This window comes from Apodemus sylvaticus, chromosome 2 (assembly GCF_947179515.1).
Source record: "Apodemus sylvaticus chromosome 2, mApoSyl1.1, whole genome shotgun sequence".
NCBI lineage: Eukaryota > Metazoa > Chordata > Mammalia > Rodentia > Muridae > Apodemus > Apodemus sylvaticus.
This window is the reverse complement of record NC_067473.1, coordinates 161605817-161623912: the sequence shown is the minus strand read 5'-3', so window position 1 is coordinate 161623912 and position 18096 is coordinate 161605817. Positions and strand designations below refer to the sequence as shown.

At 44.5% G+C, this 18096-nt stretch overlaps 1 protein-coding gene across 2 annotated transcripts in view; it reads right to left on the bottom strand.

Moving 5' to 3' along the window:
* Positions 1 to 18096, bottom strand: part of Ano2 (anoctamin 2) — a 325589-nt gene that overhangs the window by 67423 nt on the left and 240070 nt on the right. For both annotated transcript variants that reach the window (XM_052172696.1, XM_052172697.1), the window contains 2 exons: positions 11135 to 11209; positions 4769 to 4964 (listed from right to left, as the gene is read on the bottom strand). In XM_052172696.1, the coding sequence (XP_052028656.1) occupies positions 4769 to 4964; positions 11135 to 11209 (271 nt within the window). The remainder of the gene's footprint in view (positions 1 to 4768; positions 4965 to 11134; positions 11210 to 18096) is intronic.

The window sequence follows — 18096 nt, the reverse complement described above, 5'->3', positions numbered from 1 at the left end:
TGTCTTCTGCTGTAACTAGGCTTCACCAATAGCCTCTCATATGCTCTCTTCATGGTGCCAAACCTCAACTCCTTTGCATGATCCTTTCAGTCCTGGGTCATCAACTGCAACTGAGGCTGCACCTTCACCAATGGCCTTCTGTGGCCTCTCATAGTACAGAGCCTCAGCTGCTCTTTAGAACCCTTTCATGCCTTCAAATTCAGTACTACCTGGGTGACTCTTACACATTACCAAGTCCAGCCACAGCACAAGGTACAACATTGGCTATCCCTGGAACACGGTCTCCGTGCTCTCAGAAAACACTTCCCAGAAGATTTCACTTCAGTGATGCTGGTCTCTTCTTAATCACTGCTAATTTCTTAGCTCCAGCTAACCAGCATCAATAGTCCCAGTAACACAAAGGTTTGCTTTAGTGATTCTGGTATCTTGTTAACCACGGATGGTTCTTCAGCCCCCAGCTAACCAAAACCACAGAATCTTCACAATCAAAACATGGCCCTGTTAACAGTCTTTAATCTTCCCTCTGAAATCTCACAAGCCAGGGCTCCTTCAGTTGCACTGTTCTCAACACCATCTTCCAAGGTCCTATACAACATCCCACAGAACTCTTAACACCAAATGGATCTTCTAGCCCAAAGTTCCAAAATCCTTCCACAGTCCTCCCCAAAACATGGTCAGGTTGTCACAGGAATACCCCACTATGCTGGTACCAATTTGCCTTGTCCGGCTAGGGGAACCCCAATCCTCATTTCATCCTGACATATTTTCCTCTAGGGCTTCCATCAGTCTGGTCCTTCAGTAACTAACTGTATGAAGCCTAGAGTCATCTCTAATATTACACATGTAATGTGAGCAAAAATACATAAACTATATTAAACAACTAGAGTGTAAACATGAATGTGTGGCCTCAGCATAGCTGAGTTTAATTTACTTCATCTGATAGAAGCAATAAGGTAAGACAGTGTGTGATCAGCATCCAAGGACCTTTCCCTTCTTGCTTATTCTCAACTGTCGCCATGCTTATTTTATGCTTCATCTTCCCACCATCCCTCCCTAGGTCCTGGTTGGTAATTCATTCATAGCTACAGAACTATCAGCCAGATAGAAATATTCCTGAACACCTTAGGTCCAAAGTTCATGGCCCCAGACCACTCTGCACTACAACACATCTTTCTAACACTCCATGCAGTGTTTTTACTTATTGTCTGTTGACCCCTTGTTTCATGATAGGCATGATGACATCAGGAGTGTACAGGGAACTTGTCTCATGTTATGTTGTAAGAACTGTGACTGGCACAAAGCTGATGCCTCACAAAGAGCTGATGGATGGGTGGGTGAGTGAAAGATTCAAAAAGGAGGAAAATCACCAAGGGCTGAGTGACTATGCAAGGGTTTGAGAGGCAGCAGTCTTCTTGTGGCCAGGCATAGGGTCACCTGGGATGATCATTATTGAATGGATTGACTGCAGTACAAGAATACACTGAGAAGAAGGTGGTTAAGAACCTCAAACATTGATCCATGTGTTACCTAAGGGCAATGGGCAGTTCTCTAAGAAGAATGATCAGCAGTAATACTTCAAATTCAGGCTCTGATGACTGGGAAGGCACTGACAAGCTAGAGACTGATAGAGAGGGGTGAAGGACAGGGGCAGAATCATAAGACCATGAGAACAGTACATCAGGATGATTATCTATGAGTAGAAGTAGAACAATGGATTGATATAACTTTGTCTACAGGAGTTCCCTGCTGCTCAGTGCTGCATGGTCTAGGATACAAGGGAGAGGGAGCCAAGTCCGGAGCTCAAAGGCTTTATCTGCTAGAGCCCTGATTCAGTGGTCTCCACTGCACAGCAGTGCCTCTTTGACCCTCCTGGGAACATCAAGCCTAAAATAGTCAAGAATAGGTCAATACCCACATGGACCCATTCCTGAGTGGGGACTCAGCACACCATTGCATGTTGATGGTTAGAGACTTAGACCAAACAGCACAGGGGTCTGCATCTTCAAGGTACAGCCTGAGTTTGAGCCTTAGTTAAGTGAAAATACACTTCCCTGAAGCTATATAGTACTTATGAAGATAATGTGGGCTAAAAGGAATAGTGTGTGTGTGTGTGAGTGTGTGTGTGTGTGTGTGTGTGTGTGTGTGTGTGTGTGTGTGTTTGAGAACAGATTAAGGGTATTACTATCTTTTATGGGACGTTGGGGAATGGTTTAGTAAACTGCAGGAGGCTGAGCTTTTTGGGTAAAGAAGAGAGTTAGAAACAACAGGTGTAGGTTCACAATATTGAAATGTGGGCATGCGCACTCTTTTTTGTCTCTGTGAGGTGCTAATGATTGAATCTAGAGGCTATGCATGCTAGGGAAATTATCTTCCACTGAGCCATACTCCAGTTTTATGATTCATTGCTTTCATGACCGTAAACAACAGTTTATGTCCAGCCTTGCATATGGGAACTGTTCACTAATTATTTACTAATAAGTCTTTTTAAATTATGAATATTGTCCACCTTCCCTTCTGTACTGTATAAGAAAAATAAAATATCCATAGGACCAGGAAGGCATTTCTACACCATCATTGGCTTCCTGATTCCCTTATCTCCACTTCCTGGCCATATACTCATTAATCTTTACAGGACCCATGGTTGTCTCCCGCCTCTCTTCCTTGACATCCTAGCATCCCGTGACCCTTCCTGAGGAAGTCTGCCAACATAAACCAACATCATGTGGCTCTTCAAACAGTCTACTATGGTACTGGGCTGGGGGTCAGTCGGGGATACAGCCATTCCTTTCTGCTTCTGCTGTTTCTTCCAAGTGAAGGGTTGCAGTCAACAGGCCTTGCCTTGAGCTTGACATACCCCACCGTTCTCTCCTCAGACAAGGAGAGGCACTTGTTTTGTGGGGCACCTTACAAGATGATCCTGACTGTTCTTGCCTGCTGCTGCCCTTGCCCTTCTGGTGGGAGCAAAGTGCCTGGAGCAAGGGTGTTCTGTGTCCCTCCAGGTCCCAACCCTTACAGACTTCTCCCATGCACTGTGACCTGCCATCAGGAATGCCAATCTGTGAGCGACTCGATAGTACGGAACCTTTTTGGCTCTATTATTGAGTTACCTCCCACAGGGGAGCAGCTTTCTGTTTTAAAGTTCACATGCTGGCTGTTGTCCACATCTGCCTTGACTTCTCATCTGGCATCTCTGGTAATATGCAGTAGCATGTTCTGTGCACTGATGGGCCAGACTAATCATGAAGATTATGCAAAATTAATGCATTCCACTATTTATCGAAGTAAGCAGAGTCCTCACCCTAACATATAAAGTCCTCTACCAAAAGATAAAGGTAGGTGCGGTCAACTCTCTGCGCTCAGCTTCCCACTCCACTGTGCCCATAGAAGGGCTCTCTGGTCCCCTATAAATGTTTCATGCTTTCCCTCCCCTGGATATTCAGCTTGGTTCTTCCACTTTTCTGGTATTTACATCCACCGAAAGTCTTGCAAGCCGCCCAAGTGGGCACGAGCCACTTCTTCCTGTGCCTTCCTGATCTCTCCCTTCCTTGGCATTTCCTTAGTTTGTTTCTCTGCCAGGAACTTCTACTTTGCTCACCAGTCTTCCCTTCACACGTGCCTGCTGGGCACCAGTTACTCTGCTATGAGGTGCCCACCTCCAAGCCTCCCTGGGTGCTCCAGAGGTAGGGTACTCCCCATAATGTTCCACAGAACATGGCACCACATATTACCAAAGACGCTGAGTTAAAAGCACTCTGTGTTTTGTTTTGTTTTTCAAGAAGCCTATGAAGGAATGGTAACAGTACCACATGGGGGGCTCTGAGGGAGCAGAGCTGTCTCTCACATTTGGAGGGTAGGCATCTACACCAGGAGGAACAACAAAGGCAGGTATCACTGTGTGAAAATCATGGTAGAGGCCATGCTGCAGAGAGGCACCTACAGAACTCTCGTGGCCTCACAGGAATACTGAGTGTGTTGTCACACAGGCAATGGATTGGACATCATGTCAGACTCAACTTTCCCAGGAGGCTAATGAGAGGCTGGGATGACCAGTCCCTAGAATAAAGAAAGAACGCCCCAGTCCAAAGATAAAGGAGTGCATCCAGGCCACCCAGATCAAGCAAAGCACGGAGGGGTCTCTGTGTTGGCCCTCCCCCATCCAATGATCAGGAATGCCTGAATGTGTCTCAGGCAACAGCAGGTCCCGGCTCAAATGACACGCCTGAATGTGAGGGCCATGACATTCTCCTCACTGGCTTGGGGCTTGGGAAGTCTGATATGCCTCTTTGAAGTCTGCTTAGAGGCCCGGGAATGTGAGGGCTTGAGAAGGCAGATAAGACCCTCTTGGGCTCAAGTATCAAGAAGCTTTTCTTCCCTTTAGACAGGCTGCTGGGAAAGTGAGGAGAGCTCAGGTTCTATAGATCCTAACAGGAAATGATGAATCTGCCTTGCTTCTATGTTGGGGTAAAAAAGAAAAATAGACCTCGTAGATTAAACAGAGGCAAGAGTGAGCTCTCTGTCACACAAGACAATCAATACAGACGCTTGGCCTTCTAAGCATGCATGCTATAGGAAGGATTCCCGCTGGCTTAAGGGAGGCCCTTTGGCAGGCCCTGAAAACCACCATACTTCGTCATTCTTACAACTCAAATGTATAGACTCCTGTTCCATCCCATCTATCATTTTGGGTCATTCCTATCAAACACCTCACATGCATGGAGCTGAGCATATTCAAGGCAAGACGCAAGACAAAGGATTTGTGACACAGTACCGATTTTGGTAAGCCACTTGGCCACAGCACCATAGATCTCATCCAAGATGAGGATGACCACAAGGTTGATGATGACTGCTGTTGCAGTCACTGTCACCCGGACATTGGAACGTGTGGCCTTGTTGAGAGACAGAGCAGCTGCAGTTGTGATCCGATACACAATGACGCCAAAGACAATGGAGAACGTCAGGGCGATCTGTTCAGAGAAGACAGGAGAAGGGAGGCAATCACTAAGCAGGAAATCATATCAGCAGTCAACTATTGGGCACCTACTGTTTGCTCACACCAGCTTTTAGCAAGCTCTGGTTACCATGGGAGCAACAGAGGCTCCGCAAAGCCACTGAGGGCTGATGCAGCATTCTGAGTGCTGAGGCATTTTTCAAGGCACAGCATCTCCAGCTTTTGCCAGATCCCAACAGTCTAAATCACACTACACAAATAAAGACGAGAATCCTGGACGCTGTGGAGTTTAAAGCACATGCTGTGATTTCCTTCATTCTAGCTACCATGGTGATAAGAGGAGCTCCTGCTGCCCCTCATAACAGGTGTGAGAATATGAAGCCCCGAATAAAGACAGCTGCTGAGGGGATGCAGCCTGCAGATCTGCCTGGTCAGGGAACAGCGTGGAGGAAGTGAACTTCAAGTTGGACCATCCACTAAAGAAATGGGGTGCCATTGAAGATGTTTGAGCTGAGAAGGGATGAGTTACAGCTTGATCAATGGGAGTAAAGGTTGAACACAGAATTAAAAAAAAAATAAGAGATCAATCCAAGTGGCATTTGCACAGGATGAGGTGAGCAAAAGCATCGCATTCTCTTCCAGGCACCTTGGGATAAAAGGCATAGATCCTAATTGGATGTGCAAATCTCTTGCTACTTTGTCCCAAGGAGGTACTACCCCAGTCCCTGCATCTCCATGGTCCACATTACCTCTTCCAGAACCTAAGAACCAGGGATTCTCCTAGACCTACAATGCCAGCCCTCTCCCGTGTCCCCTCTACTGTTCCTCTCCCCACCCCAGCTAAGGAAGGACAGTTCATGAGAAACACCAGGACTCTGTGGGCAAGAGTTCCTAATCAAGGCTCAGCAAGGGGCAGAAGCAGGGAGGCTTCTGTCATCAGCAGGCCCCATCCTGCCCTGGGCCACTGGAGCAGATCTCAATGAGCTTCAGTCAAAGAAGTTATGTTGCATCCTTGCTGCCAATGAGACTGTTCAGGTACTGGCTGGCCTCCAGGGTGGAAGGGATGGGACGCTGGCTCTTTAAAACATGGAGTGAGGGAAGAGCAGGTGGAAGATTCCCCTGGTACACAAAAGAATGCTGGAGAAGACAGGAGGGGAAGGGAGTTACGGGGAGGGTGGGGAAGAGAGTGGAGGGAGGGCTGGGAAGAGGTCTGAACAGTACTTTGCAGGCAGTGAGAATGAAGTTCTGGTCGGCTGGGAATGAGCTACAGATGTGTCAGCATATGGACCCATGCAGACCTCTGGGGTGCCAGTGTGCTGAAGCCTGGGTGCTAGTGAGAGACTGGGCTGCCTAGCCTGCTGCGCTTTATAAATGTTAGCATTTGTCCCGTGGACCGTGTAAGACAGGCAGAGCAGGCAGAAGTCTTTTATGGTCAAAGGAGAGTGTTTCAATGTGTGCATATGTGTGTGTATGTGTGTTTGCAAGGATGACAGAACAGAAGATACTCTGCTGGAGGCCACTCTTTGGATGGGAATGCAAACATCAGCACCAGACTGTGGGACAAGGGAAGGATAATTCTTTCAAGCAGGGAACCTGGACATGACATCACACCGTTCCAACAAAGTAGATGACTCACTTCCTGGTTCTCTGTGACAGACACTGCCTGACAGAGCCTAGAAAATGTGGTGTGAGATTCTCTTCCTTCTCCCACCTCAAATCCCTTCTACAGTGATGACTGGTGAGGGGTGTATTGATGAGGTGGCAAAGTCTGGGTATGGAGGAGCAAGCCAGTGTGTGTGTGTGTGTGTGTGTGTGTGTGTGTGTGTGTGTTCATTTGGTGTGGTGTAGGGAGAAGACTAGGCAGAAATGCCAAGAGTATCTGTTGCTTTAGAGTCATAGGGGAAGCAGGGGAAAGAGATCCACCCCTCCTGGGCTTCTCTGAGGCCAGGATGCTAAGTTCAAAAGGAGAGAGTAGAGTGTAGCTCATGGCCCTAGGGGCTGCATCATCTGGGAGCTTGTTTGAGGCACAGATTCTCAGCACAACTCCAGATCCTGACTTACAATTCATACAGTGAAAGGATTCCTAGTCAAAGCCAGAGACATCTTGTTCTCACTTGGTCTTCCCACAGTGTCACTTCTGACACCACCCTTAGAATCTGTTTATTCTTGGCAACCTTACATCACTCTGGTCTTGATTTTCTACCCCATAGTAAAAACCCAGGTTCTGAACCTCAGTTGGGCTTTCCCGAAACATCTCTAGATCCACAGAGCTTCCAGGTTGCTCAGGCTTAGAGAATTCCAACCTGACTCCACTTCTGGCTGCTTATGGGAAAAGCATCAGGCATGGAAAAAAGATGTTCTTTGCTCCTGGCTGCAAGGTCTGAATTATCCCCTGTGACTCTTGGAGCACAGTGGGAATGAAAGAATTGTAACACTTAGGGATCATCTACCTAGAACTTTTAGTTTCAATGAAAGAATTGTAACACTTAGGGATCATCTACCTACAACTTTTAGTTTCAATGAAAGAATTGTAACACTTAGGGATCATCTACCTACAACCTTTAGTTTCCACGCATAAAGTGGACACAAAGCATCAGCAATCTGATTGGCTCAAGGATTGGAGGGCACAAGGCTGAGGTGAGGTGACAATGGATAACGATGACGTCTTCAATATCACTTCCCTACTTTACCTTCTCTGTCACTGTTCAAATCACATCTTCACTTGAGCTAATCCTTACCACTTCCATGCCTCCTGTAAATGAGGTTTCATGACAATCCGTGGATGGACCCTATCATGTGGAACATGCCCACGTTCCCATCCCAACAGTAGACCTCAGGTCTCTTGCCATTTCTGCCATTTGTGCTTGAATTGTATCATTTCGGGTCAATGATATCTCTGATAGATAAGCTGTCCTCTAAGGCACTGCACTGCAGCACGTCATGTTTGGGGTCTATCTCCACTAGGGTAAAGGAGCTCGGTCACATGCCACATTCTATGGCTAATAGTGCTGCTCGCCAAATGGAACCAGCTTGCTGAATAACGCCTGCAGCCTCCTGCTTGACTCTCCAGCTCCCCACACTCACCTTCTTTACCAGCATTTCTCACAACAGTCAAAGGCAGCCCCTGTACATCAGATCATGAGGCTCCTCTGCAAACCCTTCCTTAGGGATCCCGCCCCTCACTCTGCCCCTGGCTCCCTATTGCCTCCCTCCCTGGCTGTATCTCTTGACCTCAACCACATTGCTGCCCTTCTTCTCACTGGACGTCCTACCAAGCACTGTCTCCCATAGCCTGGAGTCCTTTTCCTCGTTTTTTCCCTTGGACTCCAAAATATCAATGTGGCTGCTTCTTCCCATGCTAAAATCTTAATGATACTTCATTTGCCTTATTTGATAGATGCATTTGTGATGTTTGTGATTTTAAATTTATTTTATCAGGAACAAGTCGAGCATTCCATTACACACACACACACACACACACACACAAAGAGAGAAAGAGACAGAGACAGAGAGACAGAGAGACACAGAGAGACACAGAGAGAGGTAAAACCAACTCCAGTGTATCCTGCCTGCCTCACTTCAAACCCATGACCTTTCCTCCAGACTCTTCCCTCAGTCCTGACAGGTTGCTGCTGTCTGACATTCATTTCCTTCTTTGCCTTAGCGATTGTGTTACTGAAGAATGCATCATTGAAGAATGCCACCTAGGCTTGCCTCTTTCGGGTCACCCACACTGTTCTGCATCCTGATTAGCTTACTTGTTTTCATGGCTATGCGGTCCTTAGCTGTGTAAATAGATCTTGGTTTATTTATCCATTCCCGTGGGGATAGGCATGTGGCCTGTTAGCAGTTTGGGGCTATTATAAACAGAGCTTCATGGCTTTTCTGTATCCCTACGCTGTGCGTGTGTGTAAGGTTTTCTAGGGCAGTCAGCTAAGCGTGGATTTTCAGGGCTATGGGCTTTAAGTATTGGTCTTACTAAGTAATGCCAGAATGTTTCTAAAGGCATCATTAAATACTTTCTTAAATGAACTCCCAGCAGCCTTATACAAGTTTCTTTTGATCTAGATCTTTCCCAACAGTTGCTATTGACAGACTTCTTAATGGTGAGTTGTCTGTTGAGTGCATATGGGATTTCACCATAGTTTAAATTAGATTTTCCACAAATGCTAATGAGACGGATGGGTCCTCTTTGGTAGGCTTATTGGTGATTGGAGTCTCTCTTTTGCAAAGTAATCAATAAAGGTAGTTTATTACATTTTGATTGAATTGTGTTATTTCTTGTGTTTGTCATTTTTTTATACACTTCGAAACCAATTTTGGTGAGTTACAGTTTTCATGAACACACTCTCTGGCTATGAGCTTGCCTCAATACTTATTTTCACCCTTCCTGCTTTCCACAAAACTTAGCCCCTTTCCACACCCTAGCCCGGGCCTTGCCTAGATGGGAAAATGTCCTTAAAGTGAAAGCAGCGTTAGTGTAGAGCACCTGCTCCGTTATAGCGACGTCTCCTCTAGACTCCAGTCCAGGGTTATTCCTCTCCCGGCAGCCTCTGAATGCCTTAAGAGGACTACAAAATATAATGATCTGATATTTCCTACTAAATTCAGCAAAGCGGGTGTTAGAAAATCCTAACCCACCACCCACCACTAACGGTGGAAGTTGGTTTTATTATTTGTTTACTTTGCACACGTATAGTGTTTTATAATATTTTTATTTTCAGTCCGAGCTGGTCTTGAGCTCAAAATCTTCCTGTCTTCAGACTCCCAAATGCCAGGGTTATAGTGTGCACCACTACTTGTACCTTGTCTAAAAACTCTTTAATTATTTCCCTTCCTTCTCTGTTTTGGTGCCTGTGAATAGCATTAAGCACACAGTTGCACTCATTAAATACTTCCTGAGTGAAGGAGAAACTTTGCAGCAGTGACATGCACCTTGCAGGAGGCCCCGAAGCACTAAATCGATTAAACTTTCTATCATTGCATAGAATACATCACAGCTCGCTGCACCCTTGAATAACTTGCCATGCCTCTGGCTTGTTTGGCAGCGAGAGGGAAACAAATTTAGACCGCTAAGCTTTGGCAACTTTGCACTTTGTCTGGAGGGTGAGGAACTGAGGTTGATGATGTCTAAGCCAGCTAAGAACATTTATGCTTTGGCCAAGGTCTCATTACATAGCCCAGGTTAGCCTCAAATTTGAAATCCCCCTGCCTCTACCTCCAGAATACTGGCATTACAAGAATGTGACACCAGATCTGTACAGTGTTTTATGATATTATAAACTGTACAGGTTTAAACTTCCTGTCCCCATTAGTTAGGATGTCAATATTAACAAAGACAATAAGTTCTAACCAGGTCAGGAATAAATCTTCCAGTGGGTTCAGAAAATAATGGTGTTTCTTGCAGTTTTTAAAAATCAAATAATCAAATAATCCCCTTCTCTGCAATGCATATGACATCCTGCTAAGGAAAATGAGCTCTTAAACCCACAGTCTTCTTAGCTACACATGGCCTCACAGTGAAGAAGGTCTGATGTTAGTGACCTAATGGGGTCCATTGATGACCTTTTCTGAGGTCTTCTAGCATAAGCTGCTAATCTGACTCCACCACGAACCAATCTCAGGCTCAACTTTTTCCAACAAAATAAATAAACAAATAAATAAAATAAAAAAGCTTTCACAGTCACAGGGAAGTAAAGAAAAAGTAAATGCAGCATCCATGGAGACAGTAAAGACTGTAAGCCCAGCTAGCTCTCTTGTGTGACTTCCAGACACTTTTAGCATTGGAGAGAAGCATTCAACTCAATAAGACCATCACACACAATCTCTCTCTCTCTCTCTCTTTCTCTCTCTCTCTCTCTCTCTCTCTCTCTCTCTCTCTCTCTCTCACACACACACACACACACACATATGCCACCACAATTATGCAGCTAGCTCCTCTGTATTATATCTTCAAGTTCTTGGTCTGGCTAGGAAAACATCCCACTTGCAGGATGCTGCAACTTATATACAGTCAGTAAACTCAGTATTGGGAATGTTCTTTCTCCACCATTCAGTGCTGTGTCCTCAATTTTGTCAGTCCCTTATTATGCCACAGCATAAAAAAATGGCCACCTTACACACACACACTCACTACAGGATCAACAAACACACAGACCTAGGCACGTGGTCCCTCAAAGAAATTACCATAAACAAGATGGAGGCGAAGTTCATCAAGTATCCTGGGAAACGGTCTTTCCAAGTCAGTTTATCTTCATCATCCTGAGGTGAAACAGGAAAAAAGAGATGATCAGAAGGCACAAAGAACAGATCTTCGTCCATTCCTACTTTTATATAAATTTGCGTGCCAACTATTTGCTGCTTTATGGATACCTCTGTAGTAACTGATGTCATCTTACTCTCAATATCTACAGTAGCCTTCTTAATTTTGACTGATAGCAAACACCTCAAATCCCAGGACTCAGGATGCTGAGGCAAGGGGATCATGACTTTGAGCCCAGCTTGGGGTACATGGAGGGGCTGTGAGCCTCTCCTTGAAGATGGTTAGAACTGAGACAGTAGCTCTGGCAAGACCCTGAAGACCGTCTGAAGCCATGTTTGCAAAGTGCAGAGAAAATAGCAAAGAACATGGTGTTAGCCTGCAGGGTGCCTCTCATCAATGCATGCAGCAAATCAGACTCAAACTCAGCTCAGCAGGACCCCAGCCCCTGCTCCCTCCCTCTCCATCTCATGCTGGTCTCAGAACAGGGCTGATTTGGCTCTAGCAACAGTGCCATCTAGCCTCTGAAAGCTTGTACTGTAAGCTGAGCACCTTCTCAGCCTACAGCTTCTTTCCAGCATCCTTTGTGTGCCCAAGTCAGTGCCAGACACAATAAAGAGACTGAAGGAAGTCCTTCTGATCGATCACTGTCCTGGGGGTTCCACAGCCTAGAGTAACAGTGACAGCCCAGCCACTCTCAAAGGGTGAAGAATCACCCATCATCTCGGGAGTAAGGGATAACTAGGAAAGAGCTTTGGGGATTGTAAGGAAAGGAAGGATTTGCCTTGTGCGTTTGGACCAAGTATAGGGTTGAGCTGGCTTGAGGGGCAATGCCAAAAGGATACTATGATTGGGGTCCGTTAGTTCTTAGCACTTTCACTTGTAGATGATGTATATAAGTCATTTACTCCAGTTTTCATAATGACCAGAGAATGTGGTCTCAGACTCCCAGTCTAACAAGCTTTGCAGCACACTGTAAGAGCAAACTCCATTCTAGACGATGACCATTCTCACATAAACCTATTTCCCATCACACTGGGCTAAGATTCATTCACATTCTCCCAAGTGAAGCAAAACAGAAAGAGGGTGTGGGGTGTCTTCCTTCCCTCTATACCCCGGGTTCACCAGCACACCATGGCTTTCCTACAGTACCCTAAAAATATTGTCCTCTAAGACACTGACAAGGAAGTCTCAATATAGGTTGCTGACGACACTGCTCCAAACAGAAAAATGGACTCATGGGTCTCTGTCTGTTAAAGAGCTTGATAAACACACTTGGGTCCAATCCACTCATAAGACCCAGCCTGAGCATCTTTGATGGAACAGACTCTGCTGAGGATAGAGAGGAGAAAGCTCAGAGAGTCCGGAACTAGTGTAAAGACCTCCAGGACCACAGAGACAAGGAAGCAAAGATAAGTCAGACTAAGAAGATGGTTTTCACCATTTTACGCAAAAAGAGACAATGGCAGAGCATTGAGTTAGATATCCTTTCAGGAGAAAAGCATTCATTCTTAACAGAGGTAGCCTTGTGTTTGTTGGAAGATCACCCCTTTCATGTTTATGGTGATGGGGTTTTGTTTGGAAGGCACACATCCGAACATACACATAGTTCTTACGTTCAGACATTATCCAAACACAGGAAGCAGAGAGGAAAGTCAAGATTACACACAGTTCTCCAAACTAGGTTTACTAGTAAAGATAACAGCAAAAACAAAAAAGTAGTTTATTCGTTTTTATGTTTTGGTTTTAGAAATGAGGTCTTCTTACATAGCACAGATTGGCCTTGGATTCATAATCCTCCTGTCTCAGCCTCCTGACTTCAGGGACCTCAGACATGCATGGCATTTGCATGGCATAAAGCAGTTTTTAATAATAGGAGTTTGGCACTAATAAAAGAAGCCAACGGAATCCTGCCATTCACTGGTCCCTGCAAGGTTTGAAGAGTCATTGTAAAAAGCCATCCACTTCCTAAAAGTCACATGACCAGGGTGTGGAACAGCAGAAAGAGAACTAGAATTGGAACCAGAACCTGTGACCTTCCCTGTACTTCTGGTGTGTGTGTGTGTGTGTGTGTGTGTGTGTGTGTGTATGCATGTATGTGTGAGAGCATGTATGTGGAGCATGTATGTGTGTATTTTATTAGTGCCAACTTCTGGTGCTCCTCACCTTTTTTATTGGGATAGGGTCTCTCATTGGCTTAGAATTCACCACGTAGGTTAAACCAGCTGGCCACCAAGCCCCAGAGACTCTATCTCTCCCCATCCCCCAGTATTGACATATAAATCTACCACCATGCCTGTTTTACTTTTCTGTTGTTGTTATTTAAAAATAAAAATATGGGCTCTGGGACTGAACTTGGATCTTCCATACTTACCGAGCAAGCACTTTACATACTGAGCCATCTCCATAGCCTAACAGCAGTTTCTCTACTGTAAAATTGATCATATCCCTTATTTGTAAAGCAGTTGCAGACATCACACTAAATTAGCATGTCTTTTGAAAAATACCATCTAAGAACATTGCAGGCACACTGGACTCTTAGACTCTCTACCTGCAACATGGTGATAGCAAAGCCAGTCTCACCGAAGTGGCAGAGGTGTTGTAAGGGTCACATGAGTAAATGCTCAGGACAGAGTTTTAGAAACTGTGTAGAGCATACAATGGTGGGTGAGCTCTAATTAGCTTTGATTACACCAAAAGCAGGTGATTATGGGGCACTTAGCTAATGTCACCATTGTTCAGACACCAGCCTAGCTGTCATCTGTTCTTACTTCTTTGTCTCTGCTGTCTGTGTTTGTGTCCCTGGACTAGTAGATCTGTGTCCAGCAAATAGGGCAATAATGCCCACATAGAACCTCACACAAATCCCCTTCTGGAGAACTGGGTATTTAGAAATGAAACCTCTTAAAAAGTAATGGGTGAGAATATTATTTTCATAAATCCTTCGAAGGAAAGGGACTTCAAAAAAGTGGCAATTGTCCTTTTATTTTACATATTAATATGGTAAAATTAATCTTTATTAGAATGCAGTTCTGCATATTCCGAAGACCCTCTGCAGTCATTTATGTATGATCACAACATAATTCAAAATAGAAAGTGATTCTATCATATTCCCACGTTCTCCTCCTTTGTCTGTGAATACTCTTCCAATCCCCAGAACTAGCAAAGACTGTTTGATATCCCTCTAGTTTTGGGTCCCGTGGAATGTCAGTACACTGCAGTGTATAGCTCTTCCTGGGTGTGGCCTCTCTGACAGCACGGCTTACCCTTGCTGTTGCCTAGCTCAGTTGTTTGCCCCTTTCACTATGTTTCACCATACAGATTTTAGTCCATTCGCCCACTCCCTGCCTTAGGGAATGTTTGGATTGTTTCCCGCTGGGAACAACTAGAAATGATGCCCTTCCAAAATCTGCACACCCATTTGAATGCAAATAAAAGAATTTTTCATGTCACTTGGGCAAATATCAAAAGAATGATTTGCTTGCTCACACTGTAGGCTTATGAGTGACTTTATAAGAAGCCAGCAAAATGCTATAAAGTGTCTGATGCACCTCTTATCGATAGCATGCGATAGTTCCTTTCTTTCTTTAAATAAATATCCTTTAGAATGGGTTCTTATATGTTTGGATTTATAAAAAGCTTCAAAGACAATACAGAGAACTGTATATACCTTGCATTCAGTTTCTCATGGAAGTTCAGTACATTTTTCACAACTCATAAACCAATATCATGTAATATTATGAACTAAAACTTCATATTCCATTTGTACTGTCTCAGTTCAAAGCCTACCATCCTCTGGTCCTAAGGTACCACATTCTGTTTGATCATTCTCTCCCCCTTAGGTGCTTTATAAAAGCCTCTCAGATTTTGCTTGCTGTTGATGGCTTGGTCAGCTTTTGAGGTGTGCTAGTCAAGTGCATTGTAGAAGAATCCACAAGATAATCTTGTTTTAAACTTTGTCTAGGGTTATGTTTGAGGGAGGTAGACCAGAAGTCAAGACTCATTTTTATTGTATTTTTTCAAGGATACGGACCATGATGATGATAACTCTGATTTCCTGATAAGATTTTCTGGACTGTGCTAGATTTGTCTATTAGAAGCTTTCTTTCCCCAGTTTCTGTACTGTGCTCTTTAGAAGGAGGCACCCATCACTATCTTTGAAGGTATGGAATTATTCTTTCATCTTTAAGAGAGCAATATGTACAGGCACATGTATGTTTTTAATATATACTGTTAATGGCTATAGGAAGATATACCCAATCTTTCTCCAAACTCTAAAAAATAATAGTAAAACACAAAAGAATGGAGATGACAAATGCCAAGCCCCAGTAAGCATCATGATTAGCTTAGCATTGGCTTTGGCCTTCCAAGAAAACAGGATGTTGGCCTCTACTCTTCTCTTTCATGACACCTACAAAGAACAGAGGCCATGCATCAGCAACATCTGGGCCCATCTGCCTCCTCGCCTGCTGACTACAAACAACAGACTCAGGAATGGGAATGGACAGGTTTTGTGAGAATAGTCATATATCAAGCCTTGGTTCCTATAAATTTGGAGGCAAAATTTGGTGTCAAAAAGAGGGAAAGGAGTCCAATAGACGCAGAAATTGAATATTTGGTGAGTCTCATTCTGTGTCTGCCTCTGTATTAACTGAGCAATTTTGGGTGTTGCTATTGTTCAATTTCTCTGAACACTATTACAGCTTCCTCTAGAATGGGGCAAGTAGAAAATTTGTCCTACTGGGCATTCAAGGGGAAAGTCAATGTGCAGGTGGCAGTCTTTGGAGAATGGCAAGGTCCATGCAGACAGACTTAGGAGCTGTATCTCTTCTACTCAGTATGATGATTGCACATCAGACTATACCGAAGATACAAAAACATGCACTTTTTCATCCACAAGAAACCCTGACTTAGGAGGAAACAAATGAGAAAGATGGACACAAATTATGGAATGGTGAAAGATATGCAGAATGCCGTGGAAACAGAAGACTGGGCAATTTCTTATTTGTTATTAAAAGTTGATGTTTTCTCAGACCAAAAAAAAAATGATGGGGATATTCCAGAGAAAACATTAGACCATGTGTTCTAGTTTGCCTTCTCTTGCTGTGACAAAACCCCATGACCAAAAGCAACTCAGGGAGCAGAGCATATATTCCAGCTGACAGCCTATAGTCTGTCATGAAGGGAAGTCAGGGGAGGAACTGAAGCAGAGGCCATGCCAGACTCAACACTGCTTACTGGCTTGCTCCCTACGGCTTGTTCGGCTTACTTTCTTACACACTCCAGGACCATCTGCCCAGAAGGGACACCACTCGCAGTGGTTGGGCTCTCTCACACCCATTATGAATGAAGGAAATATCCTCATATATCTGTCTAAAGGCCAATCTGATGCAAGCATTTTCTCAATTGAAGTTCTGTCTTGTGAGATGACCCTGGCTTGTGCCAGATTGAGAGGAAAAATAGGCAGTGCCCCATGTTCAAAAGCGCTGAGCTATTACAGCTTGCATGAGCACGGGATGAGTCTGAGTAATAAGAGGTAGGATATATAGACAGAATCATTAACTCAGGAAGAGGAAAAGGTCAGCTCAAGTGCCAGAACACAGTGCATCTCTCGCTACCATGGAGAGAGCCAGAGGTCAGACCAGAATGGCCACTTGCAAGCAGCAGGTAGTCTCTGATCTAAGGCTGGTCAGCAAAGGGTTAAGGAACACTCAGAGCTGCGTCTTCTCATCGTAGCCTGTAGTTCAAGGAATGAAGCAAAGCAATGTCCCAGTGGATAGCCAGCTCCCTAGCCCTGTAGCCTATAACAGGGCCCCGTCTTTCTGTTCTGCTCTTTAGAAGGCTGCTGTTGGCTCACTCTTTCATAATGAAGGGTTGCTTCTACATTTTAAACTCTAAATAATATTTAGAGGCCTTTAAACTATAATTCTGTTTTGACACCACACAGAATTTATTCTGATAGTGATTAGTATTAAAAGCAACTCTCACTGCCTCCATTTCTATGTGTTGTTAGAAGACAGACCTTTCAGCTACTTCCTCCTGTCTATAAAATCCTCTCATTCAAAGTAAGGTTGTTCACCTGTACAGCCCTAACTGTGGTTATCAACTCGGCTGCCATCTTTCTTTCCTGCCGTATCACCAACCACTCAGACTTAGAAACATTAAAAAAGTGGTCCTGCCTATGCAAAGCCTGTCATCTTTAATGTTCTTACTGTCAGCCTCACCAGCTAGTTTTTTGGACCAGAGTCTGTATAGATAATGCTGCTTCCCAGAATTCTTTAGGTCCACCACCCATAGTGGCGCACACCTGTAATCTCAGCACTGTGAAGGAAAGGAAGATTAGGAGATTTAAGATCATCTTTGGCTGTATAGTGAGTTCAAGGTCAGCCTGAACTAAATGGACTTTGTCTCCCAAAACTCAACAAACAAAACAAACAAACAAACAAACAACAAAGACCCTTCAGTTCTCCCTTATCTTCTAGGCCTTCAACTACCCTACTCTAAATAATGACCTCTTTTCTAGTTGTTTCCTGATCTGTTGAACACCAATCTTCAATGTGTTGCTTCAGCTACACGTAGACCCACACTTGTGCTTCTGGGCCTCATCTTCCAACTGGGCCATGTTGTAGGGTTGTGACGTTGGTTCACAACAGTGGAAATAGATAAAGGCTACTGCACACCCTTGGAAGAGGTCGCCTTACCTCCTGGCCAGACTGTTCAGTCTTCCTCCATACCATACTGGTGATTCATAAACTGCCTCCCCTGTCTAAATCCTTCCCCAAAACACACTGGAATCAAGACTGCCATTTAAGAAACTTCTCCCTTTGTGGTCCAAAAATCCAACTTTCCTTTTCCTTGACTTCAGCTCTTCCTAACTTGTTTAGGTGTT